The sequence below is a fragment of the Neocloeon triangulifer genome, unplaced genomic scaffold, assembly GCF_031216515.1.
Source record: "Neocloeon triangulifer isolate White Clay Creek 2 clone unplaced genomic scaffold, ASM3121651v1 ptg000017l, whole genome shotgun sequence".
In the NCBI taxonomy this organism is placed as follows: Eukaryota; Metazoa; Arthropoda; class Insecta; order Ephemeroptera; family Baetidae; genus Neocloeon; species Neocloeon triangulifer.
In genome coordinates, this window is record NW_026775559.1 from 8,848,525 (window position 1) to 8,866,508 (window position 17,984).

Consider the following 17,984-nt stretch of genomic DNA (forward strand, 5'->3'; position numbering starts at 1 on the left):
AATCTGAAAAGACAGAAAACTTTTTCACTTTTTGGGGTAAAATTGAAAAAATGTGGTAAATTTTGATTCTTGAATTAAAGTGCTGACAAAATTTTCTTGCAGCGCCTTATCATTTTCCATTCGTCGCACCTGAGGCTTGCCTGGTGTTTTACTGCAATCAGACGCACGCATGGAGCAGGATGCATTAACGTGCCCAAAAGGCGGTGGAGCGTGAAAAAAAGAAACATCTGAATAATATCAGTGGGGATCACTGCTCTGGCTAATGACCAAAGTGACTAATGAATATCCTTTCAAAAGCCCTACACACGCCCTGACTTTTGAGAAGATTCACCCTGATGCTGACGACTCAGGTGGGCCCTCTCTCGGAATAATCAAAAGGGATGACGCGCCGCATTATTTATTTGGTAAAGGGGCGGTGGTGCAGAGGAGATTTCGGAGCTCGTAAAAAAACCTAAACGCCTCTTCTAAGTGTTTGCCCGAGCATCAGGAGCATCTAGCAGCGGCTAGAGACAAAGCAAGGCCCAAATTCACTTTTCATGTCGCAGCGAACTTCTCCTCAATTTTATGGCACCGCAGGTGCTGCCTTTCCGTCCCAGCTGATTTATATGTACGCGTGAAATTCAGGTAACAAGGAGGACTTTTGCGGCAAGAGCAATAAATTTCTCGTCAAAAGTCTTCTTTGAAAAATTTGTCTGCACGAAGAAGAAGAAGAATTCGAGGAGAGGCATTATTAAAAAAGTTGCAACCGCTGCGACGCAGGACAAAAAGAAGGAAGTGTGGAGAATCGCGAGAAAGACGACAAAGAAAAGAAAGACTGCCTGGGAACATTTAAAAAGTCAAACAGATGACGCAGCTGTAAAAATGTCTTGGACCTCGAAAGATCTGTGATAAAAGCAGCAGCAATATCAACAATTGCATTGCTTAACATTTAATTTTAAATTCTTCTTTTTTTTTAAATTTTTTACTTAAAAACTGCAGCTTTATATTTCTAAAGATATGAAGTTAAAATTAACCAAGTTTTATTTTCAAATAATTTGATTTTATACTAGTTTTATTTCTCCTTTCTTAATTCATCATCAAATTTTATAATTTCCTTTTGCATTGTGTACCTTTCTTTGCTTTCCATGCATTCATGTGATGCTTAAATGCATGAGGTGAACGTCTCGATCACTACGAAAGAGAAATCAGTTCAAACAGAGTTTCAAATTTCAATAACCTCTGATCCGAAACGAAGATAAAAAGCTCAGACTGATTGTGTCGAACACCATCACTTCGTGACAGCGTCGCTTCCCGGTTTGATTATAAAGGATTTTTCAAAACTGTACACGTTGCTTTTCAAAAGATAACACCAGCATCTTTGTTTATTATTTGTTTGTTTGACAAGCCACCATAGTATTATCGATTGCATGTTTACCCGGCGCCTGTGTGGCTGATTATTGCAAAAGTGCATTAATAATTTATTGGCAGAGTCAGCCGTAAAAGCGAATATTAGTTTTCATGCGCGCAGAGTAAAAGTAGGTCTTTGTCACTACTTTTAAAACTCAAACTTCGCCCTCGGCCTGACACTTTAATTGTTTACTCGCGTGCAATAATCACTTTCTCCGCCCAATAAGAGTTGAAAAGGCCATTAGTCAAATGCGCTGCTTTTCCCAAGATTAAAAATTCATGCGCCGAATTTATGTAAGAGTCATGACTCACGATTATCCTTCGCTCGAAAACGAGAGCCCTGTTCATGCACTTGGCATTATATTTCTTTGTCGAAAATTTATTGCTCCCACGAAAGATCATTATTAAATTTCTCATTGCAAAATGCAAATTTTGTGTGCATTGATTTCTGCTGTTGGAATTAAAATTTTAAATTTCCCAGCAGTTCAGGGTCGACACGCGAGTAGAATTTTCACGCTCGCCAAAGGTGTGAACTTCTCAAATGACTGCTGTGACGTCAAAAGACGCCTTTTATAAATTAGGGCTTACATTTCTCAGAAACAGAAACCACAAGTTCTGAATAAGATCTCTTCGATTTCTTATATTTTTTTTTTATCAACAACAACAACCCAATAAATTAATTACAAGTTTTGGAAATATTTAAACACTGCATTACATACAGATAAGAGTAATGTGAAATTATTATTGCTATACTGCTCCGAGATTAAACTCCACTGCACTCAAATTTAGCACCACTGAGGCCGCGAGGGATATAAAACTGTGTATTATTTTTTGATAAAGCAACTTTATTGACAGAAATATACGAGGAGAGAACTTGCTGACATTTCCCTCGGCTCGGCCTCTCTATTGAAATTTTTGCAAGAGCCGATTTTGCTGTATATTCCAAGGTGAAGGGAAAGTAAAAAGTTGCGTATGTCCATCGTGCGGACGAAATGAGAGAGACCATCCGCTAACGGGAGCCCAACGACTTTTTATTATTTGCTCCAATCAGCACGGGACGAATGAGTTGGCTGGAAATGAGCCGTTTTGCGTGAGGACCACTTTATCATTGACGCCTGAATACTCTGTTTAGGGCCCACTTAAACGAATTCCTTTCATTACTTTTGCTCATAAAACTGAAGAGGTTTTAATTTTTAAAATCATTTTGCATCCAAATAATTTCCTTGGACACTAAAAAGTAAAATAAGAAGTCAAATATGAGAAGAAATTTTAAAGTAAAAATTGTGTTATTTTTGCATAATTTTCTCAAAAGATATGAAATTTTTCAATCCCCTTTTTCTTTATAATTTATAACGACTGAAAACTTTTAAAAACAAAATCAAGAACAGTTGAAATTGTAAATGAATAGTGTGATTTTTAAATTAAAATCTATTTTGCATTATTTTAATGTATCTGAATGGATAGTAAGAAAGGTACAGTGTTTGATTTTTTTTTTTAACATTTACATTTTTCAATACAATTTTCTCCTCTTTAGAATGAAAAATATCAAAATCTGCAACGGACCTTGCCAAAATTTTGGTTTTTACCTTTTGGAAGTGGGGCAAAAGGTGAGAATGACGTCCTGCAACTGCTTGGCGAAGCCACTGAGCAGCCCTCCGACCTTCTCGGGCACCAACACGAGCCCCGGACGCAGTTCCTCCCACATGATGTGTTCGCGGTGGTGGTGGGCGCCACCCCCGAAATTGTAACTGGCACTCTCGATAATTCGCACCATTTACATGTTCACCTGTTGCACTGGCAGAGAAAAACAACTGACGCGGCCGCTGCTGGTGTAGTGAGCAGCCCGACCAGCACAACCTTCATCTCCAATGACTGAACCACGAATGAAGAAGGAAAGAAACCGCCGCCGCCGCGGCAGCGAACGAGCGAGCGAGCTCAACGGTTCCAACGACCTGAGCGCCGCTATGCTCTGCCCGCTCGGAAACCAAACTCGGCGCCGCGAAACACCACAAGCATGGCACGCAACCGACAAACGAGCGACCTGGCTGAGAGCAGGTGGAAAAACTGCCAGAGCATGCATCCTGCGCGCTTCGTTCATTCCCTTCTGACTCATCCGCAAAAATGTTGGGGAAAAATGCAATTTTCATCTCTGGCTTTCATATCAATTGTTCAGAAATTAATTTTTTTTATAGCAATTAATTTTCATCCAAAGCCAGAAGATTTTGTATAAAAATGGTACTAAGTTTTTTTTAAATTAGTAATTTCTAGAGTCAAAGCGGATTTTTATTTTGAAAAAATTACTTAATTATTTTTTTTTACAAAAATTATACTTAACAACGAGTTAGGAAGTTTTGAAAAATTCTTACTTCTGAAATATTTTAATCAGAAAATTGTTTCCAAACAAATAAATTCCTTTTGAGAGGATTTTCCTTATATATTTTACTAAACTTCATTCAGCTGGGTGAATATTCTTTTCGCATTTTATAGACATTCGTGTCTCATTGGAGATTTAAAATTAGCTGCAACTGGTCTGAAATTCAATTCAATATTTCGCCCTCGCAGGCCGATCGACCTCTTTTTAGATTCATTCGCACAATTGAACTTTCGGGTCGAGCAAATCTTCTTTGCTGGTTTTTAATTTAATTCGGTGTGTTGCAGCAGGTGCGCGCGGAGAATGGGACGAGCGAGTGCACATTTGGAGAAGTTTTGAATCAACTCTCGTTGTTGCATGATTGATCGAGAGCGCATTAATAGAGCAAGTAATGATCGTTTACAAACGAGGCGAAAATAATAATAAACTGTGCGAGCGGGGAGACCTTTAAAGAGGAGAGATCGAGAGCACGCATTGTTCGTTGTTGGGGAGAAAGAAAAAAAAATTTGATTGATGACGCTGCAAAGCAATCAATTTATTATTATTTCGTCGCCGCGAATTAGGCAACTTTCTTTCTTTGTTTCCGTCGATCGGGCCCTGTAGAAGAAAACAACTAACTTTTTAACTTTTGTCGCAATCGACAAGCCATTCATCACAGGTGGAGCGGAAAATTGATAAAGGCACGCATAAATTTTCAACAGTGAAACTCTCTTTCTTCGAATTTTGTTCTGTTAAATATGCCGGGCGCAGCAAAGGTCGATTTTGTGACGCACCTTGATTGAAAAAAATTGCTATTCAAGTACACACGAACTAAGATTGAATCTTGGCAGTCGGTCAAAATAAAACTTTAATATTCTCGGGCGGTACTTGGAGAATTGCAAACGAACGGTGAGCACGTTCGGTGCGAGCTTTATTGCGCTCGGCCAGCCTGGCCGCAGCCAACGGCCGTAAACTTTGTGCAAAAGTTTCGTGCACACGCCGAAATGAATTTTGTGCCGGCGGATGTCGTTTTGAAAAGGTCAAAAGGTCGAGGCAAGTGCTGCCGACGGCGGCTAAATGTAATAATAGAGAACTTTTTATTTATGCAGTGCTTGTGGATTTTGAGGAATGTGCAATAAAGGAGGATCATAAATATTGGTTTTTTCATTTAATTTCACTCTTCCTTTAAAAAAAGTGGGATTATTTTATTCGGAAAATTAATTTTAGTAAAAAAGGGAAAATTCAAAATCTAAATAAAACGGAAAAGCAGCACTTTAATCAAGCATAAAGTAAATGCTTTATGTGCTTCATTTATTCAATTTGGTGCAATCCCATTGTTAAAAATTAAATTTTTTTCAAACAATTCGTTTCACCAAGTAAATGAAGTTTTGGAATAAACAACAAAAACTTGCAAAAAATTTTTTAAACAAAATTTATATCATTTATATTATGCATTCTTTTTTATCTCTCTTCTCAAATTTTGTAATTTTTATTTATAACTTTTGAATACTTGGATGATGTATCACATTATAGGCATTGCCTTGATGTATATCAATTAACTTAATTTGCAAGTAACAACACTAATAAAAATTAAAGATATTTGTAATGCTATTTTTTATAAATGCACTAACTTGGAATTAATTTGATTTATGTTTAGCATAATATGGCAATGGGGAGTTTCGTTTTATATTTGAGATTTCTGGGGATTTGATGAGAAATTTTTTAATTTAATTTATATAATTTTCGTTATTTATTTACTTAGAAATCATACCACGCTGGCCTTTTAACCCATGCGGATTGAGAGAGCAAGAGTCATTTTGTCTCCCGGAACTTTCAAGCCGCGTGAAAAACCCAATCAGTGTTTCCACCAGAGCTTTCCTTGTTTTTCTTATCAGTGTACAATTTGCTCTATTTTTATCACGCTTGAATGACGCAATTTCTCTCGCTCTTTGCTTTATTTATTTATAAAATATCTAAATCGAATCCGCACAACAAACTGGGCACGCCGAATTTTACTGCATCTCAAGCAAAGGCGCAGTCCCTGCTCTGTTATCGCACTTGTTGTTATCAGGGCGAATTTGGTTTTGCGCAGCAGCACAGAGTGGCGTGACCGCGGCGGCAGCTTCCTGCACAGGCCTAGGCCAATGCAAAGTGCGCGTCTATCAGCAATTCAAATTGAGCGTCTTTCGCTCTCGCTTTCAAAAGTGTGACGCAGATCGCGCGAGTGACCCTGAGCATAAAATGAGCTGACCCGCGTGCGCCAATCAGAAGGGGCGCCTCGCAGGCGTGGCTTTTCACCCAAACTCCTGCTTTATCAAGGAGAGCGACTATCCTTGCGGTGACAGGAGCACCCACGCCGATCTGGGCCAATTTTTCGGCTTAATTGCGCGTGAATTGATCCGAAATGCGACGGTGCGCGGACGTCATTCCGCGTGCTTTGGCAAGACAGAAGTGGTTCGGGCGAATCTAATATGCTAATTTGCATGGCAGAACTCAAGTGGGATAGATTGAACAGTTTTAAAATTTTTTTCATCAGAAATTGATTATTAAAATTATTATTTTTTTTTTATAAAACTCAAATTTTTTTATAAAAAAGTACAATTGTGTCAATTTCATAAAAATGCGCAAAAAAACTTTCAGATCATAAAAGTACATTATAAGTATTACTTTGAATATTAATTTAATTTATTAATTAAAATATTTGTTCGATTTCATTATCAAATTTATTTATAAGTTTATAAAACCATTATTTAAGCTGGAAAAGAGTTACAAAGTTTAATAGAATTTCTATGATGTGAAACATATAAAGTATCCACAATAATTGATATTTTAATTATTTTTGTTCATACAGCTCAATAATTATTAAAAAAACTCACTTTTCAGTTATTTCTGTATTTTTTCTATTTCTTAATAATTGTTTTAATATTCCCACATTTCCAAGTAGCTGCACAATCTGATTATGAATCTGAGCGCGTTCCACTGGTACAGTTACCTCTCGTATCAAGAGTGGCAATTCAGAGTAGCCGTTTTTTCCCTGCACTGGCGGCGCCTGCTTCCTTTCCTCTCAGTAGGTTACTATCAGCAACAGACGCCGACTTTTAACGCATTATATATTACAAATTTGCATCAGCCGCCGTAATCCGAACCGTTCAAGATAAGCCCGACGATTTTGAACTCGTTTGACCCAGGAGAGGAACTTCCTCGTCCGCGACGCAAATGCCAGCGATTAAATAATAGACCCATTTCATATTAAATCGAGGCACGAGAGCGAACTGCGCCTCTGTGTTGTGGCACCACTCATTGATGAGAACAATCGGCGGCGTTTTGAGTTTTGGTCCGGCCAGAACTGCGCATCAGTCCTTTTGTCGAGGGGAGGAAGAGGAGTGTGTGGCATTTTTTACTTCGGCGGTGCGGCGTAGTAGAAGCTTTCGTTGGGATATTAAAGAAAGATCAATAAACTGGATTTTGCAGGCGAACAGGAAAAAAAATTTAATTCCGTTTTCAGTGAAATTTAAAATACACAGATTGATTTTGTGATTTATAAAATATTGAAGTTCACTCTAATTGTTTCAAATTTCTAATTTTTTCCAGTTTAATACTTTCAAAAATTATTGTTATTAGTTATTATTATCTTCAGTTTTTATTTAGTAAAAAGTTGTTTAACTTCAAGTGATTCAATGACGTAATTCATTTGAATGAAAGAGATGAACTATGAAATTAAAAAGGTAAAAAACTTGTTTTACTTTTTTGGATAGCGAAATAAACAAAAAGGTGCTTTATTAAAATTTCTACCGTCTCCTGTATCAAACTGTTTTAAAAGTGTTCCTGTTACACATTACAATGATAAAAGGCTTTGCTGGTGGTGCCAAAAATTGGATCATCTTTCTTATTCGAAACGGGATGTGACGCAGATATTAATTGCCCCTCGTATCCTGCCGCAGCAAAACACCTTTTTCGATTATTTATAGACGATTAACAAAGAGCAGCAACTCAATAATGCGCAACCTTGATTAATCAAAGGTTCATACATACATGGCAAACGAAGATGCCGGAGATTGCTGCCGACAATGGAAAAAACGTGTTCGTGGGCGCTCGCGAGAAGAAAAATCACACCATTGTTTTCATTCTTGGGAAAATTGTTCCGCTGAACAAAAACGGCGCGCGACAATGTGGACCAACATGTTATGTAACAGTAACGCTGTAATTCCAGACTAGGACGAAGCAGCTCTTAAAAAAGATCATAAAAATTTTGGCACGAAATCGAGGGTGCAGAAATTTCATTTCGTCTTTTCGAACTTGAGAAAGAGGATAAATTATGGCCAACCGGTTTAGCGCTGTGGGAAGGAAAGAAGATTCTCCAGCCAGCAATGGCGAAAATTGTGCCGCTGGGAAATCCCATGAGTGTGATTTCAAGTTTATTTATTCGGTTCAAGAGCAACATTTGTATCAGTTTGGAGAAGTGTGAACTTGCTAAATTTATTGGAGGAAAAAACAGGTCCAACATTTAAGGGAAATATCCGCAGGTAATGCCCTCTTGTTTTTATTTATTCAAGAAATTTCTGGTATTTTAATAATCTTTTCATGTTACTCAATAGAAATTTTATATTTTTCCTTTTTCATACATTAATTTTGTTATTTAAAGTTAAGAAACAAAATTTTTTTATTTCAATTGTGACGCAAACTTTATAGATTTTGCTCTCCTTGATTTTTATGATTCTTTCCACATATAACGTGAAGATTAGATCAATCAAGCATCCGGCTGCATTCACCATCTCTGAATTCCTCCCACACACACTTGCCCGTTGGATTTTTGCATCCTTGGCGCGAGACAAAGGAGAGTGATTTCATTAGCGACCAACAAAACCCGCGCACAATTGTGATCTCTCTCATATAAAAGGTCACGGTCCATCAGTCGTTCTTTCACCGCGCTCAACCTTGAGTGCTTTTGCGGTTGGCCAGCCTGCGATTTTCCCAAATCATTACCAAAGTTGAGCACCCGAAACGGAAAACCTCTTTCTCCAGAGAAATATAATCCGCTCCGGGTTTCGTCGAGTGTGAGGGATCAGAAGTTTTTTTTCACTTGGGGGCCAAGAAAAATAATGGTCTTTTATTGTAAATCGATGCGTTTGTTGATTGATGAGCAAAATAATGGTGCCAAGTGAGATAAAAAAGAACGGCTTATCCCTTCCTTGATGACTCTCAGGAAAATGACGTCACTCACAAACGGGCAATCCCAAACTTGACCTTGATTTAGCCTTTTATTTTCGTCCTGGTATGGAAATTTGAATATCCAAACCAGGACCATTGGTATAAAATGCAAATTTCCTCGCATTTTATTCGTTTTAAATTGCAGATGGGCGCTTTTTGCTGCTCTTTTGTTCTCGCACTTTTCCAGCGAATTAAATGCTTTATGCCTTATTCCAAATGGCACCGGATAAATAATTCAGCGGGCAGACGCAATGCGGAAGAAGGTTAGGGAGATATCAAAACTCGGCGCCCGTCGGAAAAAGCGTTTTATTTTTAATTAAAGCCACGCGAAAAGCTGCGGAATCAGCGCTCTGGCGTGTTTGCGCCAAAAACGAAATTCATGACGACGCAAGCAACATTCGCGACCTCCATGCTCGGCAAAATGAATTAAATCGCAGATCAAGTGGACAGTGCGGCAAGGGCACCGCTCAAAATGTGGATTTACCAACACGTACTAAATTCCTGCCCAGCGGGGGGAGCCAAGATATGTGCCGCGAAATTGAACTGTCAACTTCAATTTGCCACATTTCTCAACGTGAAACTGGTTTCGATCCATAGTTTTGTTATATTCTTAATTAAACAAGAGACAAATATTTTATTCTGTTTAATATATTATTTAAAACATATTTATTACACATTTTTTTTTTGAATTTTTTCTTCGATATTACAGGATTAACTTACATGAATCTTTAAAAAGAATTAATTTTTCAATTAAAATAAATTAAGTTAAAAAAAAATAAAATTACTTTATAACAAGAACAATTCAATATATTCTGTAATAATTAATTATAAAACATTGAATAAGCCAACATCCCTGAACCATAGAACTTTATTCTGTTAATATTAAAAAGAATTGTTATAAATTCAGGCAATAAATTCTCATGACGATAATATAGCCTGAATTATATTTTTAAATTTTGATTAATATCTAGATTAATTGAAGAACTTTATTCATGAATGAATTTATATTAATGAGAGAGGGCTAAAATTTATGGCCAAGCCACAGGTCTGGCCGTTGTGCTGACCAATTTGACCCAATCAGGGCCAATTGCAACCGTAGATCTATTTATTGTACCGATTGGACATTCAATTAAATGCACGCCTGCACAATCAAAGGGCGTTGGTTGTCTTAAAGTCTTAACCCTTTCCATTATATAACAAAGCACTCTGAACAAATTTATTATCTGGTGCACATAATTGCTCCATTTACCCAGAGATTAGCTTTTTACTCGGCGCTCGAACCAGCTTTAAAGTGGATGGATGGATATAAACAAAACACGGTTGCTCTGATGGAAATGAAACGTGCATTACAGTAAATCACTTTGTGCTGCACGCGCGCTCGTGCTGTAATAGCAGTTAAAGGATAACCTCGCGCCTAGCAACAACTTCCTCTATTAAAAATTGAAACTTTTTAATCTAGAAACAAACTGTTTTATTTGCCGGAATCAGATGCAGATCGCTTTTACAGCCCTCGCGGAGAAACTTAATGCGTGTCTAGACACTTTATTGGACACTACGTGGGTATTGTGTTTGCCTCTTCTCAGTACAATCTGCACGAAAGTATTAAATGAAAAGTCGGCGGCGGGCAGACGGTCGAGAGTACGCGCGCACTTGCTCCAGCAGACGTGTGTTGTATCAAGTGAAACAGAAGAGCAAGAGCCAATTATATTTTCAACCCCTGCGCGTCCTCTGCGGTACTCAAATCTGTTGTCAAGAGACGCAGAGAGGAATTCCGTTGCGATGGAAATTAATGTCAAAGGTGAAAGAATTGTTCGTCTTACAGCAAATAAAATAGTGAAATAAATTATATGTATGTACAGGGATTCATTTATTGATATAAAGAGTAAAAAATAAAGTTAATTTTAAGAAATAAATTTCCCCTGCTCAAGATTTTGAGCGTTATTTAAAGTTGTTGATTTAAATATTTATTAATTTTTAAATTTCCTTGGAAAATCCTTTGATGTAATTCTCTTTCACTCTTGATTTGATTTTATTTTTATAGAAGAGTTTTTAAGGGGCAAAGTTTTCCATAATTGAACCCACTAAATAGAAATTAGCAGATTCAACTGTATTTTGTTGATTTACATTTCCGTATTGCTTCCAGATTCAACCTAATTTTGGTGTGGATTTTAACTAATCCGCGGCATGGCAACAAGAAATTAATCCAAACACAAGAGGAGACGAATCCTCCTGTGGTCGCCGATGCCTCATTAAGATGCGCACGGTCTTGAATTGCACTCGAGAGATTTAATCTGGCCCAATAAAAGCGCACTATGAGCCGAGAACGAGTGCAACGCCCGTCTGCCGGGTGTCCGGTTTCGCCTCCGCCAGCAGCAGGCTCCTCCGATTCATCATTTTTTCTTCTCCATTCTTTCGCTGCTCCCGGAGATACTTTTGCAGCATCACTTGCACTCTTTGTCACGCGTGCATGTGCGTTGGCGCGCATCTGCCGACCGACCCGCACACTCGCATTCGGTTTCAATTTTAATGAGGTGCTCGGCACTTCCGAGAAGAAAAATTTTAATTTTCCGGTCGCGTCTCTCCACGTGACAAAAGCACCGACAAAAATAGAATAACTGTGCGCGAACACTTGAAAGCGCGGCGCCGCGATTCATCTCTCCAGAGGGGTTTTAAAAATGGGGCGCGCGGGATCGATCGCATGTGCTTGCGAACGTGCCAGGCGAAAACGTGATGCCACTGATGCGATGCAGAGTCTATCTTTCGAATCTTTCGCCTACTATCCTGGTTGGAAATTTCCACTTCCTGCCATAAATATTGTGACAAAATTTTATAAAATATATGAGAGCCGGAATTTCACAAAAATAAATTAAAATCAAATAATTTATGGATAAAATTCTGTCTTTAAATGATTAATTGTGAGTAGAATTTAATTTAACAATTTAGAAAAAACTGCAGCCATTTCATAATCTTTAAATTAAACTTACCAAACATAAAAATTATACTTTAATATAAAAAAAAAATATGAATAATAATCCATCTGCTTTTTGTAATTGAAGTAATTATTATTTCATCTCCTTTTGTGTCATTTTTATTTAGAATAATGTAATTAAAATTACATTTTTGTTTTCATTTTATAAAAAAAAATGTATACTGCAATGTGAGGCTCGTTGAAGGGATTTGTCCAAAACTGCATTCCAAACTCAACTCGACCCACTTGCACTTTAGGTGGCCCAGATATGTTTGCACGCGGCATTAGTCATGACGATTATTATAATTTTGATGCATCGCAGTTGTGCAAATTGGCCGCGGCAGACCGACAGAATGTTAAACCGCCGCACCTGTTGGGCAACACCTGCAGTGCGGCGATGCACCGCGAGTGCATGTTTTGGTCTGTTTTGCCAGTTGGGCTTCGAATCGCAATTACGGCAACAATCGACTTGGCTCTCATTAAAACGCAGCTGCACTCGGCTCGCATTTTGCCAAAGTGCCAACTTTTAATCAGGTCCCTCTTGAATCGCACCTCAAGGCGCCGTGAATAATTGGCAAGTTTCGCTCCCGAGAGTGCCGTGGAAAGCTCTTTAATAAGGGCAAATTCAACAAACTTGAAGACAAGGAGATTTGAACTTCAAAGTTAGCAGCAGTAATCCTTGATTTACAACTATAAAATTTGTAAAGAAATTATACCAATTTTAATAAAAAAAATTTAAGAAGAGAATTAAAAATCAACTGTATAATTATATTTCATAATTGTTTTTTTTTTTTAAATTGTATTATTTTCGTGATATTTTACATGAACTTTTTTTAGCAAGTTCTTATCTCCATTTGTGCCACATAAATTGGTACCATATTCAGCACGTTCAGCAGCACTAAACTCATGAGTCGTATAATTTGATCAATTTATGAGGCATGAAAAGACGGAATGGCGTTCGGAGAGTTCTCAAGTGTTTGCAAATCCACGAGCCATTGCAACAGGGGTGCGCAGAAAATTCGATTCTGCCAGTGGAAAACTAGGACACTCGCTCCTGGCAACGGGATCAAGTACGTACTATACTGTGCATGCACGTGCATTTTCAATTAACTTCAGGGGGACGCGAGCGAGTCGTAAAAAGCGCTTCTATTTATCACCCGCCATGCCGCTGCTTTATTTCTTCATTATGGCATCGCGCTTGTAATTAGATTCCTGCCTTTTTTAACCCAGTTTGCACTTTGTAGCACACTTTGCGAAGAAAAAAAACAACCTATTGTCACACCTTCGGAAATTAATGAAGTGTGTCATTCTTTGAGCAAAAAGGAGAATTAAAAACTAAATTTGCCAGCAAGAGTTTATCTTATTAAAAGCACACAAATACGAAAATAAGAGGAAATAGTAAAAAAGATTCATTATTGTTTTTTTTTTCATTTTTCCGAATCGTTGAAAAAATTTGTAAATTTGCAATTATTACAGAATTTTAGTAAGTTCATAATAATTTTGTATAATTTTTTGAAGAATTATAGATTTCTTCATCTGAATTTTTAATGACATTTAAATTTATCCCAATTAGGACAAAAGGTGCTAGCCCAGATCTAACTAAGTATGTTTGCTGCTTATCTGGGTCTATTAATGGCAAAGAGGATGCAAGTCGGCCGAGTGTCGCGCATTATTCAATTAGCATGCAAATGAAGAAGTGAAAAGACTTTTGAACAAGGTACAGGTCTCGGTCCGTCGCTTGCCAAGCGGCGCACGTCCCATGTGAATAATGTGACTCATAAAATAATTATTAAACTGCACTCATCGCCGCGAGCGAGAAAAAAGAGACGTGCCCAGAGCGATAGCCGTGTATATATTTATACTGTATAGAATGGCTGACAATGAGTGTTTGAGCACCAAGGCTTATTTATCATCACGCGGGGAAAGGAAAAGAAATTGGCAGGGGCAATTCTAGCCATGATTGTGAGCGCACTCATCAGCTCAGCAGACATGAAACTGTTGCTTCTTTGGCACCAATCGTACTATTGACTGGAAAAGTGAAATCGACAAATATTAAAAATAAGTTTACGTACTTTATTCTATTAAATTCTATTAATAAATTTAAAAAATTAAACAAGAAAACAAAATAAATTTTGATATTAATCAAAAACTTTCAAAAATTTATATTTTAATAAATTTCAGCGTTGGTTTTTGTTGTTATTAATAATTTGATTACAAATATCAATCTATTGTTTAATTTTTTTCCTATCTTTCTAGCAAAATCTGATGCAAATTTACTCCGTTTTGCGTCAGTTTGCGAAAATCGTTTTCAACGGCCTGGCCTGCAACCCAAACAACCACTCCTCGTTCAGTTAGTCTCTTTGAAGGGTTCGGCCGAGAGGTGACTCATGTCAAATAGGCCCACACTGACGTCACCACGTCAGTGATCCAACCGAGCACCCATCCATAATAAATGAGAAAAGGTTGTGCTGCAAATTAATCCTCGCTTTGATATGCGATGGTACACACCAAACAGGATCCGCCTCCGACACACATACGGCGACAATATAAAAAATGCAAAGTTGCTTATTATCTCGTAATAATATTTATGCTACTTACTTTACTTTCTCCGAGTGACACGGATCCGGTCGCTCTAATCCAAAAAGAACTCCTTTGTAAACTCTGACCGGAGATAAAAATTCAATCGTGATGTAAGCCTTTGTCAAGATAAAACTCTCATTTTCACGCATTTGAATAAGTTTATTTCTGAGCCGGTGCTACGACGGCGGAGCCTTTCCTTTTTCCATTTGAATAAGCGACAATGGCGCTCTTCACACCGCGTCCATAAACTCTGCACGAAAGCATTGTGCCCGCCGGACAAAAACGCCTGTGAGTGTAATAACAATATTTCTCCCATTGCTATAGAAGTATGGGAACCGACTCGAATAAATTCGCCTTTTATGTCAGTAAAAAGCACTTTTCTCGTATATCGAGATTTTTCATTTAATGGACCGGTGGCTCCAGCATAGGCCACTCCGATGGAGCATAAATTTAACGGTAAAGCCTAATCTGTATTTAAAATACATTTTCCGAATCGATAATTGCTGGTAATGGCCGTGGTCGAATTTGAGGTTGCTCGCCGTCGACCAACAAGTCAAGGTCCCCGTCGCGTTACATGCTTTCTGCACATACATAGCCTTAAAAGGGCCAAAACGTGCGCATTGCCAATGAGAATGTACGCGAGTTGCTCAAATCAAGCATCACCTTGTGCCGTCAAGCAATCGCCTAATCTTTGTTCCTGCCGGGCATTTTTACAAAGATCAAATTGCAGGTCTATTATTATTTTATGATTCAATGCAAAAACGTTCATGGATCTTGTAACATTTATTTTCTTTTATTTTCAGAATGATTTATTTATGTTTGGAACATAAATTTATTCAAAATCTTAAATTAAGTGTTCATAGATAATGAAAATTTTACAATATTAAACGTTTATTTTCAGCGATTTTACAGAAAAGTTATTATTAATTATAATTATCAATCAAAACCAAGGAGGCTTAATTTCCGCTTTTTTTTATAATCCAGGAATCCTGGAACAATCCTCAATTCTTTGTAATTATAAATACAAATTAATTTAAGTTGGCGTATATAAATACTTTCTCGTTAAAGCTCCGTTTTCACTCTCAACATGCTAACGAGCTGGCACGAAGCGAATTAATTGTTTTCCTCTTCGTTTTTCTCGTGCGGAAAGAAAACTGCTCAAATTTCAATTAATCCGATTTCAGACTGCCGGAGCACGCGAGAGGAGATCAAGTTTCCGCGCCAATTATAGACTTTCCTTCCAACAAAATATATCTCAAGAGGTCAACTTGACGTTTTCACGGGGGCTTCTGAAAAAATGCACCGACTTGTCGCGAGCAAACAAAAAGCAATGAAAGATTTGTTTGCACTGGATTTGCGTCAGCGCCATTGTTGACACACCAGGACGGTGTTCTTCATCACACGGTGCAGTCTGGTGCATTATTTGGAGGGCTTATCGCTCGTAAACGTGGACACAACACAGGTAGGACGGTGTTTGTGTACCCTTGAGCCGGCGACCGAGGAGATGAACCATGACGGCCACGTTTGCTTTACAAAAGCATACATTTATGGAAAGTCACGGTACTTGAAAGATGATGGAGTGCATCCAGTTGAATGCTCTTTGATTACTGATTTACAATGAAAAAAATTGAAATATATTTTGAGGTTTTTGTTTGTATTTTTTATGTTATTTATTTTACTTATTTTAGGATTTATTTTGCTAAAAATAAATAACTTACAAAATTGATTGTGGCCAAAATTGATTTAAAAGAATTGAAAGCGTTTTTTTTACCAAAGGTTTGAATGACAAGATTCACAAAAACTCATTGTTAGCGAAAATTTTTTTGCATAGAAAAAAATTAATCATATTGACCTTATTCCATTTCTGCACCAAAATCGATCTCCAATTTCGTTCCAGCCCCAGCATTTCCCCGGGATATGGTTTCCTCGAAGAAACCCACAAAGGAGTCTTTTCATTCGAGTCCAAGAAGTGTGCCAGCTTTGTTTGCCGACGACTTTTTGCCCAACACTCGAGCGCCGATTCAATTTTCCGCTCTCGGTTTTTCAATCATCTGCACGCTTTTCTATATCGGTGCTTTTAATTAACCTACAAAAGCGACGAGTGTCGGTGACAGGCATTTCAGTTTGAAACACACGCGAACAATAGCAAAGTTCACCGCGATTGCCAATTCCAAATAGATTGTTTTCGATTTCCTCTGCGCACACAGTCACGATTATTTGTTTGTTTGGCTATTCGCAGAAGTCAAAGTTCAAATCAAGTTCCGATCTTTTTTCAGAGCTTTCTCCGCGGCTGCCGCAGGAATTCGACCGTTCGAAAGGGTGCTTCTTCTTCTTCCGACGCATCTTTCTTTCTTTCTTTCTTCCCATCGGAGCGAGCGAGCGAATATGACGTCACATTTGGCTGTTTAATTAGGCCTGTTAGCATTCCCATCCATTATCAGCGGCGCGTAACTCTCGATGTGGTCGGCATTAACTGTTACAATCAGTGCATGCCCTGCACTAGAACAATGCGCTTTATATGCTAAAACTCAGCCTAAAAACGCCGAGATCCTCTGCAAATGAACAATGCCCGTGTCAAGTCGGTGAACATTAGCGGACCTTTTGAATCGCTCTCGAATTTCCAGGCCAATCCTTCAAAGACTCTTGGCCTTGTTTTGCCAATGCAAAATCAAATATTGGCTCGACTTTTAACTGAATTCCATCAAATTAATTGTTTAGAATTTTCTACCAAAAAAAGAATTGATTTAAAACTTTATGAGGAAATCAAAATATTTGAAATTTTTCCAATTTCTATCTCTTAAGTAAAATTGCAATATATTTATTTACTGCAACATTTTTAAATTGTTTTGCTATATTTTAAATTTTTAGATACAAATTTCAAGTTTGAACTTAACTCCTAAATTGCCTCATCTAACATTTTTTTTTAAATTTTTATTAGCGGACAAATTAGTATCTCAATATAAAATTGTTTGGTAATTTCAGCGAAAACTCATCATCGCATTGCGCAACTGAGGGCAAGCGCTATAAAAATTGGCAACAGTCCATTAGGAGAGTCGGAGGCGCGTGCTGTAAAAACGAAAGTTTGCAAATTAGGCGTTCCTCTCCTTACTAATGCAAACGCAGCAGTTAAATGTAATTGCAGTTGGCTCATTGTCCGAATGAAAACAATACATATGCGGAGAAAATGAACGAATTTAATTGCACGGTTGTGGCCGGCACGGAAGCCACCCGCGTGTGTGTATTTTTCACGCTCAATATCAACGCGCAGACAGGACGGACCTTTCTCTTTTAATTCTCACGAAAGGCGATTTGTATTTGCCGTGGACGTGCATGTGATCTTCTTTCTTTTATTAGCGGAGAAAGTAGTGTATGTATGTATTTTCAATTTGCACCCAAGTGAGAAAATAAAGAAAGAATGCGCCGATAAATTATTCAATCGCAACAACAGCGGCCGTCCTAGACCGCAGACAATAAAAAAAGAAGAAAAAAAAT

At 37.9% G+C, this 17,984-nt stretch overlaps 1 protein-coding gene across 5 annotated transcripts in view; it reads right to left on the reverse strand.

Annotated features, from left to right (window-relative positions):
* The window catches only part of LOC132203017 (MOB kinase activator-like 2), a 96,414-nt gene that overhangs the window by 13,980 nt on the left and 64,450 nt on the right, over positions 1–17,984 (reverse strand). Inside the window, exon 1 of one of the 5 annotated variants that reach the window (XM_059630436.1) lies at positions 2,973–3,285. The exons of the other annotated variants lie outside the window; for them this stretch is intronic. Within the exon in view, the coding sequence (XP_059486419.1) occupies positions 2,973–3,160 (188 nt within the window). The 5' untranslated portion in view covers positions 3,161–3,285. Of the gene's footprint in view, positions 1–2,972; positions 3,286–17,984 lie in introns of those variants that run through there. 5 annotated transcript variants of the gene reach the window in all.